Source organism: Phyllosticta capitalensis (assembly GCF_038381095.1).
Source record: "Phyllosticta capitalensis strain CBS 128856 chromosome Unknown BKA78scaffold_8, whole genome shotgun sequence".
NCBI classification, from domain to species: domain Eukaryota; kingdom Fungi; phylum Ascomycota; class Dothideomycetes; order Botryosphaeriales; family Phyllostictaceae; genus Phyllosticta; species Phyllosticta capitalensis.
Genome location: NW_027117446.1, coordinates 710,090 through 722,401, shown reverse-complemented (window position 1 = coordinate 722,401; position 12,312 = coordinate 710,090). Strand labels below are relative to the sequence as shown.

Genomic DNA, 12,312 nt, shown 5'->3' with positions numbered 1-12,312 from the left:
CGTTGGACAGGTACCAACCTAAGATGTTGAACAGCCGCAATTCGCATTGTCAGTGGAATCTAGAACTTTGCGTGAATGAAGGCTTAGACATCAACCACTGCGCTGTCGTAGCCCTGGGGGCTCGCGAACGAGTGAGCAAAAACAGACGCAACAAAAGACGCAAAGTGAGTATCGATGCACGCCATGCACGCAGTGTACTGAGTTTCTCCAACGGATTGCAAGATACAGTGACGTCTTCGTGTGTAGTTAGAGCTGACGAGGGAGCTGCTCTGTAGAGAGGAAGGAGGGAGAGGAGGAAGCAGGATTGTGGGACTTTATAGCTGCGTTTGACAGTCGGTTGGAGGTCACAGGACTGGTGACATGTCAGTGGTCAGGTGTCAGGGGCTGGCCACTTGAAGCAAGCAAGTCACTGGTGTAACTAACCCGTCTTCACTGGATTGACCAGATTGGCCGAGATAATCCAAACACAAGCGGAAGCGGCGCGAAGTGAGATTTCCAGGCTTGATTAAGGTGTGCTCTTTTTCATCATTGCGCGTTGATGGAACACACCTTTTGGAATCTTCAGAATTCGTCAGATTTGAGTTGGTGCTTGCTCCGCCGCAGTCGACCACATCAGACACGAAAGAAGCCAGAGAAAAGAGTAAATGGCTGTCAAACTCGTACTTCCACAGCCACAGTCATATCGATCATACTCTTTATAGTTTTCGATACAAGACTGCTGTGTGGATAGTAAAGGAGGCGAGTAGGCAAAGGGGAGGTCGCTTTTATAGCTGCTTTTGGCGGCTAAAGGTCACGGGTTCAGAGAGAGATCAGGGGTCAGGTGCCAGGGGCTGGTCACTTGAAGCATGCCAGTCAATGGGGGAACAGGGCTAATTTCTGGCAGTGGTTTGATCGACTGAGTAGTTACTGTTGTGTGCGAGAAAGCCAAATTCCCGGACCGCACGTATTGGGCCACAGCACAAGATGTTGCTGTTCTCCATCATTGTCCTTCGATGACATCCGCCATCACGGTCACGCAGAGTCTCTACCACGTCAACACTGGCATTTCTGCCAAGTTGACCCAGCTCTGCCGACGCAGAAACAAACAAGGACAGTCATCTCTTCAAAAGTACGAATGGAACCCTCCAAGGAACAGTGGGCCGTCTGTCTTGTCTCAAATGGCGGGGTCGAGGACTGCTGTGTGGAGAGGAAAGGAGGAGAGCAGGCGAAGGAGGGATTACTTTTATACCTGGAGCTGGCGGGAATGGTCACGCGCTCAGTCCTTCGATTTCGAGTGGGAGGCGTCAGGGGTAAGGTCATGTAGTATGTCGCAGGCAGAAGTTGCCTCTGAAATCTGCCCGTCGGGCGGTAGCTGTTCTTAATTTATTCCGCTTCAAGCGCTACTGCAAAATGCTGCTCTCCGTCATGGTCCTTATGTTGAGTCTGCCGACACTTGCCGGTTTTGGAAGGCTTCGAGGGGAGTGCTTTGCTTTTGGCATGCCTTTTCTTGCGCCACGGGGAAGGAAGAAAAGTAACTACCAGTCATGGTTGTTGCACACCAGCCAAAGTGGGTATGATTGCCCGAATCTGTGCAAGAACCTGACACAATTGACGGAGTGGACTGTTGCAGAGGAAGATTACATGCCGGGAAGGGAAGCTTTTATACCTGACTCCGATGAAGGTGGTTGCGTGCGAGATCGCTCGGGGGGCATGTGTCATACAGCTGACAAGCTATGCCCCTTCCCCTTGAATGCGTCAAGGGGATAACCCTAGCTCTGAGAAAGATGAGGCGTGTCCTCTATGCATGAGGACTCCTGAAGCGTCCGTCTTTTTGGCGAAACTTGGTGGGAGCAAGATGGTCATGAATGACTTTGGACTTCGTTTTGGCCTTTGCCTCGTTAACTACTCTCTTTATCCGTTGCCCTTTTACTTGAAATATGTCGTCTTTTCGCTTCCATCTTGATGCAAGCGCCACTGGACCATGGTGTTCCTCATTCTCATTCCTGTGCTGGGACTTTTTTCATTCCCGACTTACGCACTTTGATGCAGGCAATCTTTGCACTTGATGGCTTCCCTTGCCCGAAAGATAGAGAGGATAAAAGAGTGAATAAGACTCTTCCACAGGACCAGCAGTGAAAAGAGATCGTGCGATTGTCTGCTGCATGCATTTTTCTCGTGGGCCGCATTTTCGGCAAAGAAAGGAGGAGAGAGTCGTCGCAGATAGAGGCTTATATGCTCGCGCCTTCCTTTGGTCGTCACGGGAAGTACTTTCCTGATCAGGGGCACGGGGCCCATTGATCTGACTGACCTCAGACATTCTCATTTCTCTCATTCAAAATTCTAAGCGTGACAGCATGATGCTTCTCTTCCTCTTTATGTCGCGTCATGTCACTTGCCATGCACTGATCGCGAGACATTGAATTTCAGGACACTAGGTCTAAGTCCAACTCCCCGAGAAAAGTGAAACAGGCGCATGACAAATACCAGGCATGTAGCACAAAGGCCCCAAGTCGATTTGCGTACCGAGTGGGCAAATTCGTTTGTGGACTGGTGTGTGGAAAGAAAGGAAGAGGAGTGTGGGAAAAAGGAGGAGGTTTATATAGGGACGAGCGTGGACGACTATCCGACGATCCAAGCCAAATGCTCGGTGACTTGGTGCAGGTGACACCGTCTGCCCTCGAAGGCTCTTCGATACTGGTTTCTTGGCTCAACACTGAAGTGAGAAGTCAGAGTACTGGTCTTCATCGGCCAATCTTCGTTGCGTCCACCGCCATTGTCTGTTTGCGGTGAGCTTCGCCATTTTGACTCGAACTCTCGACCCCGAAACGGCAAATGGGCGATCTGGTTTGGGGGCAAAGGGCAAAGGAAAGTCGGCTCGGGTAAGGTTCGAAGCGCCGCCGGAGTGCAAAGCAACTGCTTGACGCGACTCCAAAAAGCGGGCTGCTGTTTGGAGGGAAAGGAAAAGAGACGGGGCCAAGGTTGCATTATATAGTCGAATGAACCAGGCAGCTAGCTGTCAGGGGCGATGAATATGACTTACTCCTGGAAAAGGCACGTGGTGGATGCGAGATCACTCCCAAGGAGTTGCTCAGGGCAGTTCGTGAAAGCGGCATCTTCGGCAACTCAGTCGAGTTTGAATCTGTGTTGATGACGTCTTGGATTCACTCTTGACTATGTCTTTCAGGGGCGGTCAACGAAGGCTTCTTGGGAGCTCCTGGTGAGACTTTGAAATTGAGTTGATCTTTCAGTGAGCACTGTGATTGAGGAATGCTGGGAGTGATCAGAGCCTTAAAACGATGATCCCTAATAACCAGAACTGCCGCTGCGTCTTGCATGTACATTGATGAGACTGCAGAAAGTTCCCGCTCTTTTGGTAAACAAGTTTTTTGTTCGTTGGTACGACGTGATTCCAAGAAGTCATGCCAAAGCAGGAGGTGGACAGGCACTGGAACAGCAGAAGTGAGTACCAGGAGAGTCTGTATTTATAGGCGTCCGCAGCCCAGCTGCACACTCAATGAAGCACGTGGAAGATACCGGTCGAAGCCTGTCAGCGCGATGCCGCAGATGAACCCATGACGAGGTCTCCAAGGCCGCAGCGCTTCCGCATGTGACATCACTTTTGCTGTCGAGTATAAAGCTGCTACGTTTCGATCTTTGAAGAGCATACAAGCCGTTCAGTTCGAAGTGTGGATCATATGGCGACCACTCTCGGAACTGCTGTGCCTCTGTTGTTGTCCTTTGACCAAAAAGCACCAACAAACTCACCAGTCGTCTGTCGCTCGATCGACTTAGTAGGCTGAACAAAGCCATGGGTCGAAGTTTTTGTTGAACAGCAATGCTGCTTTCCTGTCAGCAAAAGGAGCCGCTGAGTTTCAGCATTATCCAGTATTGAGCTACTTGCTTCATGACTATGGAGACTTGGGCAGCCTCCCTTCTCGCTCGCCATAATTTGACGGCGTATCTGCCAGGAAACAAGTCATTGGAGGTTTCTCCGCTGAGCCCAGTACAACTCGGCGAAAATATCAGAGTTTCCAGGAGTTGGGTGGTTCGATGGAGTGGACAGAACAGTGAAACCGCAAGAACTATATACTCGCCATAGTCTACAGGGCACGTGGATTGAGCCTGGTGGCGCACATGATAGGTGGTTAGATGTCACGGCACATGATGAAGGGCCAAAGCTTCAAGCCGCTGTACAAAAGTCAGTGGTATCTGGAGTGAACAAGAGTCAAGACATCCAACGGGAATCCACCAGGTCCAGTCCAACAAGTCGGTGGACTGTTGGTGGCCACATCCCGTCTCAAAAGTCCACACTCTGGCCTGTTTCTTTGGAGCCATTGAATTCTTCGACTAGGGAAGGGCCTACTCAAGCTGATCGACGCAACAAGCGTCACTGAGAAGTGAATTGTTTGCGCCAGATGACACCATGCAGCTTTCCATCATTTCATCGAAATCTTCATCAGCATCTCCCAATTATGGAACGAGCAAATATTCAACTGATCCGAGAAGCACACTTCCCACAGGCGGAAGTGTAGTCAAGAAGAGAGCATGAGAACAGTCAAAGCTGCGAATGCGTAGGTGCGGTAGTCCGCAACCTAGATAGAGAATGAGCCATAGGCAATGAGCGGCGCTTGAAGAGAAAAGCTGGCAGTCTGTTGACGATCTGTCAACTTTTATACCCAGGATAGTCAGTAAAGCACATGATGCCAGGCCAGCAGTCACGGGTGTCCTTGAGCAGGCTGTGCGGCAAGTCCCTGTATAAAAGACGGCGCACGCCTCGCTGGACGAGGGACCTGCAGATCGCTTGCTCCGCTGCAAAGTAGCATGCACAAGGATCCTGACACGAACTACTTGTGGCATGATTTACTACCAACTTTTCACTTTTCTCTGTCGCCGCCGCGACTCCGTAGATTGCGAATTGGATCACATTACCAGTCAGACAAAATCGTCGTTCAGCAATGGTGTCGCTACAGACGAACAGGCGCGATGCCGCGGGTCTCCATTGAGGCGAAGAGATTTCGGGGAGCGATCCTGAGCTCAGCGAAGTTCTGTACCTCTTCTCAAATTCCCACCGGTCGACGAAGTGGACAAGACACCCACCAGCGCCAACAGTCAACGTTCGCGTTCCACCAGGATTCTGGACAGCAGCCGATGAAACTGAGCTGGCGTTTCCAAGAATGATTCGGAGCGATGGCGCAGAAGTGATGACCCTTAGAATGGAGGCTATTTATACTCGCAGCGCAAGCCCGCATTGACTAAGTGGTCACGCGGGTGACGCGAATGGACCACGAGACACTAGATAGTACAGGTACCAGCTTAGATTCTGCACGTGAGCCAGGAGCGGAGTATGCACCTTTGCCAAACTCGAAAGGGAGAAGCGCCAGGTCAGCGCCAGTAACCTTTCGATTCATAAATAATGTGCCTGGACAGAATCCACGACACAACAGGCAAGGAACGACGCCCACATGGCCAGCGCTTTACCATCATCCAAACAGCATTGACAGCAAGGGTAGTATCATCAACATCAACAAATCAAAAGACGCCGCAATACATCAATCATCAGATCAGAAAAACTTGGTCACCATCTCGAATGGCCGCCGCTTCTCAGTTGGCGGCGGCGACTCTTCGATGCCGTCAATGACCTCGGCGTGACCCTCATTTGGAATGACACCCATGAGGGCGGCTTCCTTGGGCGTAAAGGTGCCGTACACGTCTGTCTCGTCGTAGTCGCCGTAGCCGTGGTAGGGGAAGAGTTTGTTGAGGATGTAGAAGATTGTCAGACTGACAAAGAAACCTGTGAAAGTCAGTATGACAGAACGTCTTTTAGGAAATGAGATAAGCTTACCGACTAAAAAGGCCATGTAGTACAGCTTGTACAGCGGCCTTGGACCATCCGTCTTGTCCTGCACAGTCCAGATGAGACCACCGATTGTAGGAGCCCAGCCGCACAGCCAGGCTGGGATGACCCGCCAGTTGAGGCCGTTCCAAAACCAATACGCCGAGTTTTTAGTCTCGTAGAGATGGGTGAGCTGGATGCGCTTCTTGCGCAGAATGTAAAAGTCGCACACCATGACGCCCATGATGGGGCAGAGGAAGACGGCAAATGAGTCGAGGACGGCGACAAACGTCTTTGCTCGGTTGATGAGCTGCCACGGCTGCACAACCCACACGGCGAGGAAGGTGATGAAGGAGCCGCGGCGGATGTCGATGTACGTCGGCCACATGCCCGCCAGATCAATGCCGCCGGCGACCGAGTTGCCGCAAATGTTCTCAAACATGCCCGCCAGCGCGAAGCCAACCGAGAGGAAGAAGACGCCAGCGCGCGCTTTGGACGAGCCATGTCCCGAGTCCATCATGCGCATGAGCAGGTCGGGCGGGTTCCAGAAGATCTCACCGTACAAGACTTGACAGGCGCTGGTTACGACGAGACCGACCAGACTGACCAGCACACCAACAAGGAAGGCTGAGAGGATTGTGCCCGTGCAGTAATGCCTCGCGTTCTTGGAATAGCGGGAAAAGTCGCTGCCGTTGGTGATGCCGGCGGCGATACCGCCAATCATTTGGTTGATACCCTTCATAATCAGCCATGAAGAGTTCCACGCCGAGCCGGACGGAATCGTCTGGCCTTGCGACCACAGTGGGCCAACACCTCCTGATTGAGAAAGCGACCAGATCACTAACAAGTCAGAATCGAGCGCGAAAATTGCCGTGTCAAAACTTACGCATGCAGATCATTCCAAGGCCGCAGTAGATTGCCGAAACTTCAAAGGGGACCTTGAACTTTTCTGGCCGGATCCAAAGGAACGGGACCGACAAAAACCAAAAGACGATAAAGCCGACGAACTCATATGTCGTAGTTGGCATGGAAGAAGGCAAAGTGTTCTTCATCGTGGCAAAAGAGGGCCATATCGCGGTGATGCAGACGCTGCCAGATATCAGTGCTGAACTTCGACCCTCTCAATCGACTTACGCAACAAGTCTACCGCCATTCCAGCCTGCCAAAAGTTAGCAAAATCTTTCGTTAACGAAAAAGGGGGCTCACATTGGACAGAGCACCAGATGAAGTTGAGTAGGATACGTTGGAGAAGAGCAATGTAGCTGCCCCGGAAACCCCACGTAAATCTGTTTTGGACCGTGAATCCAATGTGCCAGCGGAGACCGCACCAAGCAATCAAAATGGCGAAAAAGCAGATGAGAGCTCGGCCGACGATGATGACCAGCATAGATTGAGCGACAGACAGACCGAAAGCTAGAAAACAGTCAGTGCCGAGCAAAAAATCAGGGCAGAAATCAAACATACTCAGAAAAGTGTTTGGTGTCTGCCAGTTGGTCACGTTCAGACTGCTAATGCACCTGTGGACGTCTCAGCAAGTCTGCCATTTTCCCTCGGAAGCAATTCGCCCTACCAGTATCCAAAGAAATGGAACCAGCCCCAGGTACGCCGAAACGGCGGCAGCGGGATCAAATCCCTGTTGCTCCAGGTGGTCGCGTCCTCGTGCTCCTCCTCTTTGCCATGGAGCCTTGCTTTTTCCTTCCAAACGACGGCGCGCTCTCGCAGCGACGACATGGCGGGTAGCAGCTAGCGGCAAGCAGCTGGTTCGAGTTGGTCCCGGGATGATGCGCAACAAACAAACGTGGCGCACCAGTTGGGTCATGGAACGCTTTTCATGATTTTTGGTCCCCCATTGACGTGATAAGCAGCTCGGGTGGCAACGTGCAAAACAGAGGCCGTCTGCCGCCATTTGACTTTTCGTTATCGCAACCGCGTCCCGAGTTGTGTGCTGCCAAGGGTGGGTGACTGCCGATAGGGTCGTCTTGTTTTGGTAGACGCGAACCCTTTCTAGTGCGGCTGCTGTTGACGCGCAGCATGCTGCTTGTGGTCGCTGCTGATACAGATCTTCAGGGCTCGGCCAGGTATCTCGACCCCAACAGAATCAGTAGCTGTTCCTGGATCCATTCAATCTTGCGCCGTTTGGTACTCTTTGTACATCTCGGACGAATGTCGACCGAACGCTTTTGGCTGTTTGCAGTGACAGCCCAAGAGAGCCTCTTGGTGGTGTGAGTCTAATCCCCGCATAGCTAGGTCGGGCGCCACGAGCGCGGAGTCGGCGCGGAGTCGAGGGTCGATAACAATGTGGAGAAGACGGCAGTCCCCGGCGAATCCATGGTGGTTGTTCTGGGATCCGGGCTCGCTCGCAACAAGCCGATCGCCGCCGATAACCTCAGCCCACGTGATGATCTCTCAACCTCCTCAACGCCTTCAAACTATCGTGGGATGGGATTATGGCGCATTGAAAAGTCGCAGTGTCCCAATTTTGAATGAACTTGGACTGAGATTGCTCGCGCGCGAACATCACACATCTCCGGGTAGAATCAGCGTGAACACCATGACGGCAAAGAGACTGCGTATTGGCATTGATGTTGGCGGGTTCGTGAATCAATGAAGATTGGAAAAGCAGCTCTAACTCCACCAGAACCAATACCGATGGCGTCATCATCGATCCGCTGCGAACGTCAGAATCAGACAAGGGCATCATCGCCTGGCACAAGGCTCCTACGACGGCAGACCCTAGTCATGGCATAGAAGATGCTCTCAGGACCATGTTTGAGCAGTCAAAGGTCAATCCTGATGAGGTGGCTAGTGTGACCATTGGGACGACGGTTAGTGAAATACTCCAAATCTCTAGTTTATTCAGTGTCTCCTCAATCTGCCCTAAGACGCGTGTCAGCAAAAATGAGATGCAGTCTTTGGTCTTGTTTGCTCTTCGTTCTCGGTCAAGTTTGATGTAGACCAAAAACTGCATATCTTGGAAAAGTTGCGGGACATATTTCTCCGCCGACAAGTAGATCCCCACATGCTAACCTCGGAATCCAGCACTTCGTCAACGCAGTCGTCGAACGCGACGCCCGCCGTCTTGCCAAAGTCGCTGTGATCCGCCTGTCAGGGCCCTTTGGCAAGCACGCTCCGCCATGTATCGACTGGCCGGATGACCTGAGCGAGCTTGTCCTCGGACACCATGCGCAAGTGTCTGGAGGACTGGAGGGTGAGTAGTTGATTTTCCTCATTTCGATGCAAAAGGAGAAGAGAAGAGCGAGACGAAGACATTTCCAGAGAGGTGCTATGCACCAGTCTTCCTTTTCGTTCCGCTTTCCGAAGAACATCCCAGTTGCGGTCTCGTGCTCCGTTGGTAGGAGACGGCATGACGGGCATGGCTCAAAAGCCATGGCACCAAGACCACCATCTCTTAGCAGGGCTAGCCGAAAGCTACCTCAGCACTTGTCGTTGATGGGGTCGAATGCTCCTTGTCTTTTCATTCTGTTCAAGTCCAGGGGTAGATTGCTCCTCTCGAACACTCCATGCTCCAAGGCCCTCCTTCCCTTTCTCACTCACCACTAACCACCACCAGTCGACGGGCGCACCATCTCCGACCCCGACGCCGACGAGCTGGCCTCTCAAGCCTCGCAAATTCGCGCCCTCGCCATCCCCTCGGTCGTGCTCATCGGCACCTTTTCGCCGCTCTCGCCTCACCAGGAGCACGCCGCAGCCGGCATCCTGCGTCCGCTGCTGCCAGCATCAACGACACTAACGCTATCCTCCACCATCGCCGCGCTGGGCTTCCTGGAGCGCGAAAACGCCTCGATTCTCAACGCGGCCATCCTGCCTTTTGCGCGCCGCACCATTGCGCGGTTCCATGTCGCCGTGCGCAACGTGCTTGGAAGCAGCGGCGTGCAGGTGTTTGTCACGCAGAATGATGGCACTGTTCTCCGCGGCGCGGAGGCTGCGCGCTGTCCCATTCGCACGTTTAGTTCGGGGCCGACCAACAGCATGCGCGGCGCAGCGGTGCTGGTGGCGGAGGAGATGGGGACCACAGGAGCGAAGAATGGTATGGCCAAGAAACGTGAGCCATTCATGATAGCAGACTTGGGCGGCACGACCACAGACGTAGGATTGCTTCAGGCCAATGGGTTTCCCCGTCAGAAGGCGGCGTACAGCGAGTTTGCCGGCGTGCGGATGAATTTCTCGTGTCCGGATGTTCGGAGCATTGGGTTGGGCGGTGGGTCGATCGTTCGAGTTGAAAAGGATGTTGAGGCCCTGAAAGTTACGGTGGGTCCGGATAGTGTTGGCTACCGCATTCAGGAGGAGGCTCTGGTCTTTGGTGGTAAGGTGCCGACGGCGACTGATTACACGGTTGCTGGCGATGAAACCGTGGAGATTGGCGAGAAAGCAAAAGTGGCGACGATTGGCGAAAAGGAGGTGGCCGCATACAAAGAAGAGGTCAAGAAGATGCTGGAACGCGTCATTGACACGATGAAGACGTCGCCAGATGATATTGCTGTCCTGCTAGTCGGTGGCGGCGCAGTCATTGCCCCAGACAACTTGGCCGGGGCGTCGAGAGTCCTCAAGCCAAAGTTTGCGGGCGTCGCCAACGCCATCGGAGCCGCCATGGCTGGTGTAAGTGCCGTGGTGGACACGGTCAAGTCGACAGACAAGAGAACGACAAAGGAGGTGCTCGAGGAGGTATCGAAAGAGGCCATCGAGAAAACGGTCGAGGCGGGTGCTGCTCGCGAGACGGTGAAGATTGCCGAGATGGACACGCTCCCGTTGCCTTACATCGCCAACAAGTGTCGGTTCATCGTTCGCGCGGCAGGCGAGTACGACTTCTCCCGCGTCTACGACTCCAGCGAGATGGAGGATGAGATGTTGGTGAATGGAGAAGAGGATGAGAAGGAGCCGGAAAAGGTGCACAAGGGGGCCCCAAGCAAAGGCAAGCCCACCGAAGACGTCCAGGTCGACATTGCAACATACAAACCCAAGGTCATCAACAGAGTTTGGTATGTGAGCGAGACAGATTTGGCCTGGATCTCGTGCGGTTGTTATATCCTAGGCACAGGCGGCGGCGGCAGTCCATACTCGCACATGCTGCGTCTCCGCAGCATAATACGCTCCGGTGCGGTAGTAAGGGTAGTCAACCCCGACGACTTGAAGGATGATGATCAGGTGGGCTGCGGTGGTGGTGCCGGCTCGCCGACTGTCGGCATCGAGAAGCTCCAAGGAGACGAGATGATGGAGGCGCAGCTGGAGCTCTACGGCCTTGCAAAAGACAAGAAGGCGACGCACATGATTGCGTTGGAGATTGGCGGCGGCAACGGTCTTCAGGGTATGATTCTGGGTGCTAGCAGCAACATGAACATCCCAACTGTGGATGGAGGTCAGTTCATCTTCCCTGATACTTGGATCAGACTAATGGATTTCAAGACTGGATGGGTCGTGCGTTCCCGACCAAATGGCAAACGACGCCAGTGGTTTTTGCAGAGAGAAAGACAGTCTTCTTACCAACAACCATGTGCGACGGCAACGGAAACGTAGTGGTATGTACGTTCTTTCATTCGTCAAGCCAATACTGACAAGTGCAGTTCATGACAAAAGCCACGAGCGACGAGACGGTCGAACGCGTCTTCCGCGCCGGCCTCTCAGAGCTTGGCTCACACGTCGGGTGTGCCGAAGGACCCGTCACTGGTGGTGAGTACTGAGTCCTAGCAACAGAAACGTCAGCCCAGACTTCGTCAGCAGATCACGCGGCACACAGAAAGCATTGCGCCCCTTCTCTGACTCGGGCGGCATTTCTTTTGCGGCCTGCTGCCGGAGCTTCGAATGTGCTGATATGTCATAGCGGAAACGCGGCGATGGGCCGTCGAGCACACCATATCACTGTCCTGGAGGATCGGGCGCGCTGTTCACGCCGCACGGCAATCCAACAGCATCGACACGGTGGCCGAGTCCATCGTGGCCGAAGTCGGTGGCAGCGGCTGCGCCAAAGTGCTCTTCAAGGGCAAGATCGTTGGCGTCGAGCGCACGCTCCGCAAGGGGCACATTTGGGGCGAAGTCATCATCGATGCTGCAGACGTCAACGACGCGGCGGATGGCGCCAGGGAGTACGACGGCCGGATCCGCATCCCATTCAAGAACGAAAACATTGCCGTTTTCAAGCAGAAGGAGGACGGAAGTGATGAGACGCTTGCGATTGTCCCGGATCTGATTTCCGTCATAGACGCCCAGAACGGTGAGGCGATTGGGACGCCAGAGTACCGCTACGGGTTGCTTGTGATTGTACTTGGAATCACGGCGTCAGAAAGATGGACTGGAACAGAAAGAGGTGTTGCGCTGGGCGGTCCAAAGGCGTTTGGGTTGGATGATTTGGAGTACAAGCCGATTGGCGAATTCCAAAAGCCAAGAAGTGTTATTGATGAGTATTCGGTAGAAGAGTAGATGGACTCGACGCAAAGAGCTTACCAGACAGCAATTCAGGACTAGGGAAAGAGTCAAGAATAGTAGTT

At 53.3% G+C, this 12,312-nt stretch overlaps 5 protein-coding genes across 5 annotated transcripts; 1 reads left to right on the top strand and 4 right to left on the bottom strand.

Moving 5' to 3' along the window:
* Window positions 1-3,611: 3,611 nt before the first annotated feature.
* Window positions 3,612-4,015, bottom strand: BKA78DRAFT_320162 (uncharacterized protein). Its single transcript, XM_066888920.1, has 2 exons — window positions 3,881-4,015; window positions 3,612-3,817 (listed from the first exon to the last, which is right to left on the bottom strand). The coding sequence occupies exons 1-2, from the start codon at window positions 3,923-3,925 to the stop codon at window positions 3,671-3,673; spliced, it is 192 nt and encodes a 63-aa protein (XP_066741820.1). The 5' UTR covers window positions 3,926-4,015; the 3' UTR covers window positions 3,612-3,670.
* Window positions 4,016-4,411: 396 nt separating this feature from the next.
* On the bottom strand, window positions 4,412-4,936 carry BKA78DRAFT_173945 (uncharacterized protein). The gene has a single exon (XM_066883297.1). The coding sequence runs from the start codon at window positions 4,834-4,836 to the stop codon at window positions 4,450-4,452; it is 387 nt and encodes a 128-aa protein (XP_066741819.1). The 5' UTR covers window positions 4,837-4,936; the 3' UTR covers window positions 4,412-4,449.
* Window positions 4,937-5,540: 604 nt separating this feature from the next.
* BKA78DRAFT_332607 (uracil permease) lies at window positions 5,541-7,543 on the bottom strand (the record flags this gene model as incomplete). Its single annotated transcript, XM_066889999.1, has 7 exons — window positions 5,541-5,770; window positions 5,822-6,652; window positions 6,699-6,901; window positions 6,947-6,971; window positions 7,019-7,225; window positions 7,277-7,329; window positions 7,383-7,543. The coding sequence occupies 7 exons, from the start codon at window positions 7,541-7,543 to the stop codon at window positions 5,541-5,543; spliced, it is 1,710 nt and encodes a 569-aa protein (XP_066741818.1).
* A 90-nt stretch (window positions 7,544-7,633) lies between these two features.
* Window positions 7,634-8,102, bottom strand: BKA78DRAFT_320158 (uncharacterized protein). Its single transcript, XM_066888919.1, has one exon. The coding sequence runs from the start codon at window positions 7,843-7,845 to the stop codon at window positions 7,642-7,644; it is 204 nt and encodes a 67-aa protein (XP_066741817.1). The 5' UTR covers window positions 7,846-8,102; the 3' UTR covers window positions 7,634-7,641.
* A 261-nt stretch (window positions 8,103-8,363) lies between these two features.
* On the top strand, window positions 8,364-12,244 carry BKA78DRAFT_354818 (uncharacterized protein; the record flags this gene model as incomplete). Its single annotated transcript, XM_066891796.1, has 7 exons — window positions 8,364-8,404; window positions 8,451-8,637; window positions 8,852-9,020; window positions 9,384-11,186; window positions 11,234-11,346; window positions 11,392-11,497; window positions 11,649-12,244. The coding sequence occupies 7 exons, from the start codon at window positions 8,364-8,366 to the stop codon at window positions 12,242-12,244; spliced, it is 3,015 nt and encodes a 1,004-aa protein (XP_066741816.1).
* Between the last annotated feature and the right edge of the window lie 68 nt (window positions 12,245-12,312).